We start from the raw sequence: 13,418 nt of genomic DNA on the forward strand, positions 1-13,418 counted from the left end.
TTTACAGTAATTATCGTTTGTATGACCGAAGCTCGTCCAAAAATAGACGCGGAACGTGCAATTACAGTTCGTTGAACACACTTACTGCAAAGTTTCTCGAATTTCTTTGAACGTCGGTCGTTTACTAGGCTCGTAACTCCAGCACTGAGACATCAGAGAATACAATCGCGGAGGGCAATGATTCGGCAACGCTAGTCTTTCTCCGTTTTCGAGCTTACGAATCACTTCGTTGTTTTTCACGCCTTGGAACGGTTTCACGCCCAGCATTAAAATCTCCCACATGCACACGCCTGGACAAATAAAAACAAAGAACCTTTACCTTCGTCTTAAGCAAACGCTAGCAGAATCGTTAAAAGGAATTCGTCGAAACTGACCAAACATCCAGACGTCGGAAGAGGTAGTGAATCTCCGGAAATTGATGCTTTCCGGGGCCATCCACTTGATCGGTAACTTGCACTTGCTCGCTGTATAATAGCTCTGATCCTCGACCCATCTGCTCAGTCCAAAATCCGCCAACTTTACGCAATTATGAGCGGAGACGAGTACGTTTCTCGCGGCGATATCTCTGCAAAGAATTAATCACCCGTGTTAGTTACGTTCGTACGCACGATAACGCGTCTTTTTCCAAGGTATATCGTAAGATAAAAAGATATATAGTAAGTATCGATAAAATTAGATTAAATTTAAAAATTTCCTTCGATAGATACCTGTGTACAAATTTTTTGCTCTCAAGGTACGATAAGGCGGTGCTCAATTGAAACGTGTACAGAAGTAGCGTGGCGAGATCCAAACGCTGTTTGTTCGATTGTAGATAAGCTCGCATCTCTCCTAACCTGGCCAACTCCATCACCAACCAAATCGGTGCTTCCGAGCACACGCCGATCAATCGGATGATATGGGGATGTTCGAACTGTTGCATTATGTCTGAAACGTTTACGATACCAAATTGCAATACGTCCGACGTGTCTACGACGCACCGAGTCGTTATTCTTTCCGTTAAACGAATCGAGAAAAGGTGTCTTACAGGCTTCTTCGAGGAATTTCTCCGAAGTCGCGAGATCCGCGTCAACTTTGCAGGTTTTTACGGCGACGGCTATGGTCTGGTTGTCCCTTCCTTTGTACGAACCTTTGAGCACGTTGCCGAACTGACCTTCTCCGATAATCTCGCCCAACTCTACTTGGTTCCTGACTATCTCGTAATCTCGAGCTGAAATTATCGATTAAAAACTAAATCGTACAACTTGTTACGCGGCAGAAATATTAAGAGCTTATCCAACGACCATCGGTGCTTACTAGCTGGCGTCGAGTAATCTCCTTCCTCGTCTACGATCTCCGCGTAGTCCTCCGACAAAATGGTTCCCGTTTTGCTCACATTTTTCTCCGGACTATTGGTGCCGTCTTGTCGGTACTTTGGCGGGTGGGCGTCTATAGTATATCGAAACAGCGAGAGTTTAATAATTATAAAAATCACTTCGTCGCAAATTTTCATGCAACGCATGAATCGTAACCAAATACGATAAACTACAGGATCATTCGAAAACCACAAACCTTTGCATGGACAGGGATAGTTTTTCCACGAAGCGGCTTGGAAGTGTAAACGATTAAAAACTTATTGTTAGTTGGAGTCGATGAACGTAGAAGCGAAACGTGCGTTTAATTTCTGTATACGATATAATGCATGTACGCGTGCGCGTATCAACGGCAATGCAACGAAATAACATTAACACGTTTTTAATTGTTTAAACGATTGGTACCTTTTCTGTTCCACAACGAGGTGTTGCTTCCGGTAACAACCCTACAGTATCCGTCGATCAGATCGGCGAGACTTTCCGCTTGGTCTAGACTCGAACACGTTATGCTGAGCGTTTCCGCTTCCCCTGCTACCCTTAATTTGATACACGCTTTCGCGTGTTCTTTGCAGTCCGATACGAGCGTCTGAATGGACTGTATCTTGAAGAATTCTGCCATTCTCGTTGGCTGCGACAACATTCTTGGTGAAATATCGGGTAAACGTTTTATTTCTCGGACCTGTCAACTAGGACGATTCGCGAAAAACATTCTCAAACAACGAGGTGACACGTCACTCCCGGTTGACAGGTTTAATTGTCGAGATTTTTATCGATAAGAAACCTACCACCGTTCCAACGCTGTGACTCATATAAGATATACCTAAATCTGGCCCGATGACTAGTTCCACGGGTATAGACCAGCTCGACTGTAAACGAAAAAGGTTGAACAGGGTATAATGCTATCGGATTTATCTAAAACTGTGATTAAAGTAACCCACCCCCAGAGCGCATATAAATCTCTCCTGGTCGAATCTGTAGTGAGCCCTCAACAGATCGAAGAACTTTAACATGCATTCCAGTTCCGAGAGCGCGGTCACTTTCTTAAAATGCTGCTGTATCAGCTTGCGCAGCGCCTTTGGTTTCATTCCGTTTAACACGGATCGCGGTAAAAACTTGTGGAGGCCGACCTGCGAACAAACAACACTCGTAGTCGTCGTCGTTGATTACTACGAGATAATCGAAGCGAAAAGACGTTATCGCGCCCGTCTTTACCTCTCTTTCCAGATACTCGAGATTGATCTTTTTGTCGAGGGCGACGTGCGGCATGTCTTTAAAGAAGTAACGAATCTCCAGGCAGCAAAGCTGAACCGCCACGTCGTGATCCAGAGCTGCGTGATTCGCGCACAGATAATCGTTTCGTACCTACGATGATAATCGATTATCGCAATGTATATAAATGTATATAATGTATACAATATATATAAATGTATATAATGTATATAATGTATACAATATATATAAATGTATATAATGTATATAATGTACATAAAGGTATATAATGTATATCAATGTATATAAATGTATATAATGGTATATAATGTATATCAATGTATATAAATGTATATAATGTATATAATGTACATAAAGGTATATAATGTATATCAATGTATATCAATGTATATAAATGTACATAATGTATATGAATGTATATAATGTATATAATGTACATAAAGGTATATGAATGTATATAATGTATATAATGTACATAAAGGTATATTAATGTATATAAATGTACATAATGTATATCAATGTATATAAATGTACATAATGTATATGAATGTATATAATGTATATAATGTACATAAAGGTATATAATGTATATTAATGTATATAAATGTATATAATGTACATAAATGTATGTAATGTATATAACGTGTATAAATGTATATAATGTAATTTACAATTACAAATCCGAAGTGCGATGCAGTACGAAGTACAGATGTTACGCGAACGTACCTGATCGTAATAGTAAAAGAACGTCACTTTGTCTTTCTCGTACAGATCATTCAAATTTTGCGGCAGGTACCGTACTCTCAACTCGTACCTCCACTCGCAATGTGGGTGCCTTTTCTCGTACTTTTCTTGAACCTGATAAACATACAAACAACTATAAATTCAACAGATCCGATCGCAGCCAACTTTTCGTTTACACGGCCAATCTAAACGCTTCTTTATACCATTTGGTAGCTTTAGCGGTCCAAAATAAAGTACCTGGTACATGGTGGTGTCCTGATGCAGCCAGTAGCTCTCTCCCGATCCAGGATGATGCAGCCTCATCGCGTAGAGATTTCGATAGTGCCTCGTGCCGATCGCCAATCGGCTGGTTACCAGAGAGATGATACCACGCACGTCGATAGCGTCGCCGAATTTAACGACGTTGAAACCACCTGAAAGATACAGAGAAAAAAAATGTAAAATAGACGATCGATGGCTGATGTTCTCGGTCGCGTTAAAATTAATTAATTTCAATCAAGTTCAAATTAATTTTGACTGGAAATTTACCGTTCGGCAGATGGACCTTCAAAGTTGCCTTATCCATGGGGGTGGGCGATCCATGGGGTGGTGTGTTCCTGCCGCCGCCACTTCCCTGTACACCGCCAACGCCGCCTCCACCTCCATCTCCCACGACAGTGCTCATTCCCTCATGGCTGTCATGGAAAAGAAAAAAGAAAAACGGTCGTAGAAGCCGGGCTTATTGTTAGTCGACGACACCGTCAACGAGGACGTCAATTATGCATTATCTCGTAAAACCTCGGCGCGCGCTAGTTCCAACTTAATGTGGAAGCCCGGCTGAGAGGATTAATTATTTACCGGCCCATAGAGGAAAGAATTTCTCCTCGAACCTCCCGTTCTCTCTTCGGATTTCGTCGTTGGAAAAGCACGGATAATACGCGAGACTCAAAGAAGCTCGTGCACTTTAAATATTGTAACGGGACCGTGTTGCTTTTAGCTAATTGTAATGGACGAATAATACCGGAAGCTTGTCACTTTTTAATCGGTTTACGCCACCCCTTTGATCGAACGTGGTCGATAATATCCTTCCTCGAGAGAGAATCGTTTTTCCTTTCTGCCACGGAAGAGGTCTTTTCAATAACTGAACGCGATGCACGCAAGTTGTCCCACTGTTAGCTACGAGACTACTCGACACCGTCCGTATTCCCCTCGATCCAGGTCTGATAATTTCTCTGAGATGGCTCGTCATCCTGCGAACATGACTGTTCGAGGAGAGGTCGCCGTTTCCATGCACTCTCTGTGGCCTAGGTGATCGTTGCTCGGTATTTTTAAATGTTACAAGATTCGACGATTAAAGAAAACACATACGAAAACGTTCACGTTCGAGCAAAGATATCGATCGAACGGTTCGATGCCTTTTACTCCGAGCCGGATTAACACGAATGTTACTTATCGTTCGATCTAGCGATGGCAAAATCGTCGACCGACACCCGATCGATTCCCAAGCTTCGAAGGTGAATCGATCCGAATCCGTCATACTTTCCACGAAGAAGGTTGGACGTCGGTGACGTCACGGTCGATGACCTAATACTAAACGTCTCGTTCGTTCGCCTCCGATTGGACGTCGCCGTCGGAACTAAACGTTTCCCAAACAATTTAATCGCGATGTATCGAAACAACGCGAAGTCCGAAAAAATGTAGCGTTTCCCGGTGAATTATTCGATCGGTTTGTATCGGTACGTTAAAAGCGATAGGAAAAATGACAATGATACGAAAGCGACGCGCGCTACGAATATGCGATATTTATTTATCGCGATACATAGTTTGGGAAACGCTTGCTCTAGACGCGGTAGCTCCACGGACGAAGTCGCGCGAGCGTTGATCTCGCGCCGATGAATGCGAGCGGTTGTACAAAATGTTACTGACACGCTTACGTATTATACAAAGCGCAACGAGCTTTTCTCTTATTCGTTACGGCTGAAACGGAAATCTTAAACATCGTTTCAACCTTCTAGCTAATCGGTTAATAAAGCTATCGAAAGGCAACTTGGAATTAACCCACTGAAAATCCATAAAAGAGTTGCGTCGGGTTTAATGATCCCACTAAAAATCGTAAACGATCGTACTCGGAAGCACTTTATTTCGTTCGTTCGTGAAACGTAGTCCGACTACATCGAATAGTCGTACGACATCGTACACGGAAACCACTCGTCTCCGGAAGAAGTTTACGCGTCGCGTTGGGTCGGTCGCGTCGCGACGAGGCTATCGTTTCCGTAAAACAACGACGCTCGAATGCGTCGTCGAACCGTTTCACCGAGTAGCATTTGCTTCGCAGCTATTAACGCAAATGTATATTACGAGTGTTGTCCGGCTAAGGAATGCTGTTGGTCAGGGACGAAGCACTCGTACGAGGAGCCACGAGCCACGGGAATAAAGGTATACGTATATCTTCGGCATCTGATGCTTCGACTTACGGGATACAATTGTGGGCCACTGCGAGCTACTCGTAACATCGAGATTCTACAAAGACTCCAATCTAAAGTACTAAGACTGGTACTCCAACGCACCTTGGTATGTTACCGATGAAGTAATTCATCGTGACTTAAAGATGACCACAATAAAAGAAGAAATTTCATTTGAATCCTCTCGTCACCCAACTCGGAGACACTACAGTACGTAGATCGAAAAGATACTACCTTGTAGAACTTTGCGATAGATTTAATTAACCAATCATACTAAATAGTAAATTCTAGAATGTAAGTAACTGAAACTTAATTGCTTATAATTCTCTATGAGGATTGATTGTAATTACTTAATTAAATAAATAAAAAAGTTCGATACTTCGACGGGTAGCACTTGGCGAAGGGAGTCGTGCACGCGACGAATCTATTAGGTCGTCCCAAAAGTTTTTCTTTCGTGCCTTGCGCACGGTTATTTTGTGTAGCAGTGTTTATACAGGGTGTCCCAAAAGTCGGGGAGGAGCCGGAAATGGGGAATAGCTGAGACGATTCTGAACAACAATTTCCTTTGCGAAAATGTCGGATGGGGCTTCGTTAAGGAGATATTAAGAGAAAACCCCGACCAATCAGAGCGCGAGTATGCCGGTTGAGCGTAGGCTACGCGCCAGGCGGCCGCGCTCATTCGCTACCACGGCCGCTCCAACGACATACGCGCGCTCTGATTGGTCGGGGTTTTCTCTTAATATCTCCTTAACGAAGCCACATCCGACATTTTTGCAAAGGAAATTGTTGTTCAGAATCGTCTCAGCTACCTCTCATTTCCGGCTCCTCCCCGACTTTTGGGACACCCTGTATACATAGACATCCTAATTTCTTAGATGTCAATGTTGTAACAGTAACGGAGCAAAACGAATCGTACAGAATTCAATAACGTAACATTGGACATAGGATATTGTTTATGTACGTCTCTTGCTTGTTAATGAAATGGAAGAAACTTTTGGGACGACCTAATATTTAACTTAATTTATTCGCTGTTAGCTAAGTTGCGCGTAGGAATAGCCGCTATTCTACTCGTAGCCTCGTTTCGAAACGGTGATTTTTGAAAAGCGAGACGGTCGATCGTGGGAACGAAGGGTGGTTTTGGTTAAAAGAGGAAGTAAAGAGAGGGAGAGGATACTTTGCGGTCTCCGTCCCTGACCCGGCGCGGCGTCGCGATCAGAACCCACCACGCACCTGCGACTCTCGCCCACGCACCCTACCTTTCACTATTACTTTCTCTATTGCGCTTTGGCGTCGTCGGAGGAATAACGAGAATCGAATACGGTCGTTACGGGCCACGCGGAATGTACTCGTCGTTGCTGAAAATCGCGAGCACGGGCACAGATCTCGGGTCGTCTTTAACCCTCGGAAATCCAAGTCCATACGCGTTACAAAAGAAGGCTTAAAATAAAATTTCTATACGCAAATATTATTATCATATTAATAATGTCTCGTTACCAATTTTTTTTTTTTGTTGCTATTGAATGCATACGTTCCGAAGCTACATTTAATTACATTTCTATTTTACACATTGTAAAGTTAATAAAGTTAATTTTACACATTGTAAATTTATTAAAGTTCTCGTTGTCTCGTTATGCCGAAACTCAACGATACTTTGTCCCGAAAGCTACTTCTCTCGCAATAAAGTTCGAAACGTTTCTGTCGCTAACAAATTAGAACGAGGAGAGCGGATTGCTACGGAACGAGTTGCTCGATGGCTCGTGACTCTCGATGACAGAGGAACGTGACTTCGAAATTAACGTCGGAAAAGTGAGCCAGCACCGGTGTCGGAGGGTTAAACGATAGAGAAAGCGAGCGCGAACGACTCGTCGACGCGGAAAATCGTCGGCGGAGGACGTTTACCTCGTTCTGGACACCTTGTGGAATTTCCACGTGCCCAGGGTGTCGGGGCTGTAAGAGTCGTTGCAGCCTAGTTGCCCCAGGGAGCATAGCAACCCTCCGTTCTCTCTTCTCCATCGCTTTTCCCGCGCGCAACCCTTGTCCCGCTTGAGAAAGAAAATTCCTTTGGGATCCTTGCCGAACGACTCGAGATTATGGTTGCGACAAGTCGGCCACGAGATCCCGCTGGCCTTGCGTTCCACCAACTCCAGCATTGTTTCGGTTATCTTCTCAGAATCTCTCGGAGTTCATAGTATAAATTTCTCTGTTACCGGAGGGATTTTGTAACTCGGAATAACCGACTCGCGACAGTCGTCGGATCGCTTTTTGTTAGGTAATTTATAACAACGATCTTCGACGCAGAGTTCGACGATCACCACACTCGACGCGGGCGCGCCTTCGATACGAATGCCGTGGCCGAGTGCTCGCGTTCACCGTTTCTCGAGGGAGGAATCGCGACTGGGAGAGTATCCATCGACCGATCTAGGGATCGATTTACCGAGATCGCGACGAGTCTCGTCATAGTCACCACCTCTGTCTATCCGTCGTTGGATTTTTTCGCGTAACTCGACTCCCAACTCGATCGAACGCTCCGCTTCGGTCCCGATCCTCGCGATCGGTGCTCTCCTAGGGAAACGGTCGCATGGATCTCGTCTTACGAAATCGAATCACATCTCGGAGGTACCGGGAAGCCGTGCCCGCGTCGGTGGTACGTATACGATACGGTCACCAGAGATGGATAGAATTCGATCGGACGATTAATCGAACAGTAACCGAACGTTTAATTTCCCGAGTCGGTATCGGTCGTGTATCAATCCGAATTGATTTCCACGTATTCGTTATTCGAAAATGTTGTTCGGATGGGAAGTTCGTCCCGATTTTCGCCCTCGTCGGTGTTTCGCGGTAGATACGCGTGCGCACTTGTCCGCCGTCGAGCGGAAACTGATCGACGCGACGCGTCGAAAGGACAACCCGCCGTTCTCGCCTCTCCTCTGGGTTCTTTCGCGACCGTTCTTTCGACTCTCCTATCGCTTTATCTCCCTCTGACTCTCTTTCCGTCTCTGATAGCTTGTACGCGTGGGACGTCGTTGAAAAAAAAATCACGCGGCTAGCGTAATTACGACGCAAATAAACAGGGTGATTGGGTATTCTAGGTCGAAACGAACAGACTGCCTGGAGACGCCGATCGCCGGGATTAATTCACGCGCAAAGCGTTCGAATCGCCGTGACCGGCGAAAAAATTGTCGAGAACTTTTAACCGGTTCGATGCTTAAACCATTTCGTTTCGATCGATTCGAGACAATTTGGAAACGCGTAATCACGGCGCGGGATTAAAGAGGTTCACGGAGACGATTATTCCAAGTGGTAAATCGCTCCGAGGTCGACGTTCATTGGTCGATCTCTTTGGAAGATCGTTCGTAGGTCCTGGGTAGGCCAGACGTACCATACGAACGACGGTGGTCCTTCTAGGTTCTAAAATTACGACTCTCGAGGCTTGAAAGCTCGTTGAACCTCGAACGCCCACGGAAAGACCTACAGTCTTGCTTTTCGAATTCCAGGGTCAACGTGGCACCGATTCGTTCTCCGAGGAATTTCATCTCTCCCCTGGTTAATAATATTCGTTCGTCGATCACTCGTATATTTATTAATACGTGTCTAATTCGAAGAACGTAAGTCGATTCGAGCTGCGAATAAATGGTCGGTTACTCTCACGGGAACGCGAAACAAAGCTCGACTAAAAAAGCCACCAAGCGGTGTCAATTGCGGATGGAATCGCTCGGATGTCTTTCGGAAAGTTTCCGGTCACGGTTCGGTCCGAGTTTCCGACAGAACTTTTCTCATTTGCGACCTTCTTCGTCTAGCCAGCTACCGAGAAGCGAATTACCCGGTACGATTCGACTAATGCGACGATGGTTTCTACGCGACTCCCGCGGAGAAGAGACAATTTTATGTCTGTGTAAAGATAAATGAATTTCTTTCATTTATATTTCGCGAGACAGCACCAAGTGCCGGTAGATAGATATAAGACAAAAGTCGGGTGGTAGAGTGACGGATGAAAATGTGTAAAAACTGAAAAGGGAATTGACGATCGAAGAATAAGCTCTAAATGTCGTTTCTCTATTTACGGTAAACGTTTTTGTATATAATGCAGCGAAGGGCAGAACTCTAGGCTTCTTTGGAACATTTTCAAAAGAGGAAACGAGACAAACGTATCAGCAAACTTCAGATTTATTCGAAGCCTAAGGTTTTGCCCATCTCTGATATAACGTAAATGATATTTATTTTAACCGAATGAAAATCCCTATTTCAGAGCGACGCACTAGTGTTCGCTTCTTTCGCCTAATTTCCGAAATAATAATAGAATAATCTAACATCCAGATAAAAATTGTCGCTCGCATCTCGAGTCATAGTTCTTTCCGTACGCCGGAAGACACGCAGACATTTTAATCTCCGACGGATTCGAAAATTAGGAAAGCCTAACGAGGCGATGGTTCGCGATCGGCCGTACGGCGTCGTAGCTCGGTTAATAGCGCCAATTAGCAACGGGTTACCGAGAGTACGTGGTCGATGAGGGCAATTTCGCCATGGTTACCGCGTCTGCATCGACGTAACGCCACCCTGAAAAAGAAGCTGCTTTCCGCGCAAAACGGACGGCTGGCTTGGCTCGGCTTTGCGCCTCACCCTTGCGGCGTTTCTTCGTTCCCGAAACGGAAGGGATTTTCAAAGGCTTTATGCGCGCAAACTGCCATTGCTGGGGGGGGGGGGGCGCTTCTCAAACGAACCAACCCCTTTGTTTAAACGCCTGTTCCGCATCTCCGAGGATCCGAACAGCTGGATAACCCGGCGTGTTCGAGGAGTGGGACGAGCATCCCAGCCAACTTTTCAAAAGCTCTCGCGCGTTATTATGTCGATTCGATTCGATTCGATTCGACGCGATTCGATGCCGAAGGAAATGCGATTTCGCTTTTGCTTGCTTTCCTATACTCGGACGGGCATAGTCGCGATATCGGAAACAGGCTGCGGTGTCCATTTAAAAAAGTATTCCAATTATCGGGATACTCGTGGAGTATAAATTCACCGACGATCGAAAGGTAACAAGTAGGTATATATTTGGATAGTTGGTTTCGTCGGTGTATAGTACTTACTCGGTGGTTTCGAGGTACTGGAAGACCCGGTAGACGGGACGTCGATACATGAAGAGATGATCTTCGACACGCTCCACCATCATCCTAAAACCACTTCATTCGTAACAGTGGCTCACCGATCATCACCCACCACTGGTCACCGTGTTCATCGATACGTATTTTTCGCAACACTTCGAGACGCGCACTGGTTCGCGAAAAGATTTCCAAACTAGTCCGAAACTTCGAGTCGAGTCTTCTCGCTGTTGATTCACTCTCGCGATTGCATCGAATCCGGCAAACGGTCCAAAGGAAGCGTATTCTTCGAAGCGGAGTGCTTCCTTCCGTAGCCGGTGCTGGCAGGATTTAGGGACGTCGCAAGGCTGCAGAATCGAACGAGATCTCGATACTTGTTTCACGTTCGCCGACGAGGTTTCTTCCCTTTCCGGTGCACGCGACGTATCGTTACTTTCGAATCGATACGTTGAATACACGGAAAATACTTGGCGACAGGTGCGCCGGAAAACATTTAAGTTCGCGTCTAGCTTCGTCTAGTTTGCGTCCGTTAACGAGTTACGAGACAGAAGCGACGCGATCTTTCGTACGCGAGTTTCCTATCGATCATCTATCGATTCCGCTCGTTGGCGTTCGTCATCTATTAGGAGGTTATCTCTTTACGAGGTAATTATTTCCTGAGGTCGAGAAAAATCAAATTTAAAAGATGTAAACTTAAAGAGTTTCGTTCGCATCGTTTATGCTATCTACTCTGGAAACGCCGTGAGTAGTATCGCAGTCTCGCGGTGAGTAGTTCGTGAAGGGCTGTTTCATCCTCGTGCGCGTCGGAAGCCCGTGACACACGGTTCGCAAGGAACTTCCATCGATAAGAATCTCGCGTGTTTGTCGTCTATATGCGTCTAACCAGACCTAACCTATCCCAAACGTGGGAGGCACCGCCTTCGCTGCGGTTCCCGCAGGGCTGACCGATCCCGATGCACCGTTGGCCCCGTTCGCGTGCCCCTCGCCCTCCGGTCCTGTCTGTCGCGTAAATTCCCCCAGACAACGTAAACACGGAATCCTTCCGACGAATCGTTCGACGCCGATTCCGGTCTATTCGTCCGACGCCTATTTCGATCGGATCTCTGGCCAACGATCGCACGGACACGTTCGCTGATATTCGCGATCGCGATGTCCGGCTTAAAGAAACTCGCACGTCCGACCTTCTCGGGTCACCGTAAAGTTACACCGTAAAGTACATTCGCCTCACCCCTGGGAAATCCACGTGCTCGGCTAACGTACTTTCCAACAATCACAAGACACCTTTGTCCATTGAAACTCGACCAGAGTTCTTACCACGATAAAGGATCATTCATCGAGGAAGGAGATACGGCGTGCAAAGATGGGCAAAACCCTAGACTTGGAATAAATCTTAAGTTTTCCCATATGTTTGTCTCGTTTCCTTCTTTGGAAAATGTTCAAAAGATGAAACGGGAGTCAGATATCAGCAAACTTCGGATTTATTCGAAGCCCAGGGTTTTGCCCATCGCTGTTAGCGTGTCGTCGCATACCGTGTACAAATAGGTCGATCGGCAAAGCGTTAACCCATCGTCGCGCGAATACAACTTTCTATTTCGAAAAGGAACTTTTGAAAAAGAACTCTCTGTCGAATTTCGTCGACAGAGGAACGAGACCTCGGTCTCAAAAGATCGTAGCCGAGAACGGAGGAGAATCACCGAGACACAAAGATCGATGGAATTCGAAGAAAAAAAGTAGCGATCCAAGTAAAAATCAGCCCGACGTAGAGTCGACGTTGCGCGAAAGCTCGAAGAGGACACCCGTAGCGGGGATTTCGCGAAGCCGGCGTTCGTGGTCGTTGACCGAACCAAGGTCGTGCAACCTTGACATAGCGCTTCGAAATCTTCCTCCACTCCTCGTCACCCTCTCGCTGGTTCGTACATCACCTTCGGCGACTTCCTTCCGCAGTAGGGCGATCCCTTGAAACTCTTCGCAGAGATTCTTCGAGAATTCTGGACGAAAAATTCCCCCGCGAGCTTTCTTCTGTCGCTTGCCTACGATTCGCGAACGTTACAGAGAGCACCTACGGCTAGCAAAGTTCCGACCGCGACACCGAGAAACCACCACCGAGAGCGCAGAGGATGATCACTTGGGAGATTTTGGGGACGCGCGAACAGAAGGAATCGGGGTTTGTAGGATACCGGGCTCGTGAAAATTTGAGAAATCGACGAATCCCGGTGACCTTGGATCGCGAGGATTCGAAGTCGCGCGATAACGCGAAGCGTAATGACGGTTGCCCGGCTAATAACGCGAGTCGCGAACTTATCGCCTAGCAACAGCGTGTTGGGAGAACGACGCGCGCTCGACGTCTCCTCGGGTTGCGTCAGGTATACGTTTTGCCGGTTCAAGGGGAGCAGGCGCTTTGCTGGGTGCGGCAGCCTGCGCCGCGACGCCCGGCGTCCTTCCCCCGGTTAGATTCACCCGTCGAGGCTCTCTCTCTCTCTCTCTCTCTCTCTCTCTCTCTCTCTCTCTCTCTCTCTCTCTCTCTCTCTCTCTCTCTCTCTCTCTCTCTCTCTCTCTCTCTC

At 46.2% G+C, this 13,418-nt stretch overlaps 1 protein-coding gene across 5 annotated transcripts in view; it reads right to left on the reverse strand.

The window, feature by feature from the left end:
- Window positions 1–13,418, reverse strand: part of LOC128889704 (focal adhesion kinase 1) — a 35,237-nt gene that overhangs the window by 6,418 nt on the left and 15,401 nt on the right. For 2 of the 5 annotated variants that reach the window (XR_008460493.1, XM_054147579.1), the window contains exons 1-14: window positions 7,664–9,154; window positions 3,852–3,997; window positions 3,561–3,736; window positions 3,306–3,437; window positions 2,562–2,711; window positions 2,288–2,476; window positions 2,135–2,215; window positions 1,755–1,977; window positions 1,549–1,584; window positions 1,294–1,425; window positions 1,025–1,207; window positions 708–924; window positions 375–565; window positions 86–290 (exon numbers count right to left, since the gene is read on the reverse strand). Coding sequence is in view for 4 of the 5 variants with exons in the window: in XM_054147579.1 (XP_054003554.1) it covers window positions 86–290; window positions 375–565; window positions 708–924; window positions 1,025–1,207; window positions 1,294–1,425; window positions 1,549–1,584; window positions 1,755–1,977; window positions 2,135–2,215; window positions 2,288–2,476; window positions 2,562–2,711; window positions 3,306–3,437; window positions 3,561–3,736; window positions 3,852–3,997; window positions 7,664–7,914 (2,312 nt within the window). In the remaining variant the exon portion in view is untranslated. Of the gene's footprint in view, window positions 1–85; window positions 291–374; window positions 566–707; window positions 925–1,024; window positions 1,208–1,293; window positions 1,426–1,548; window positions 1,585–1,754; window positions 1,978–2,134; window positions 2,216–2,287; window positions 2,477–2,561; window positions 2,712–3,305; window positions 3,438–3,560; window positions 3,737–3,851; window positions 3,998–7,663; window positions 9,155–10,845; window positions 11,205–13,418 lie in introns of those variants that run through there. The other 3 variants (XM_054147580.1, XM_054147582.1, XM_054147583.1) reach the window with 2 other exon arrangements.

The sequence above is a fragment of the Hylaeus anthracinus genome, unplaced genomic scaffold, assembly GCF_026225885.1.
Source record: "Hylaeus anthracinus isolate JK02 unplaced genomic scaffold, UHH_iyHylAnth1.0_haploid 11997, whole genome shotgun sequence".
NCBI classification, from domain to species: Eukaryota; Metazoa; Arthropoda; class Insecta; order Hymenoptera; family Colletidae; genus Hylaeus; species Hylaeus anthracinus.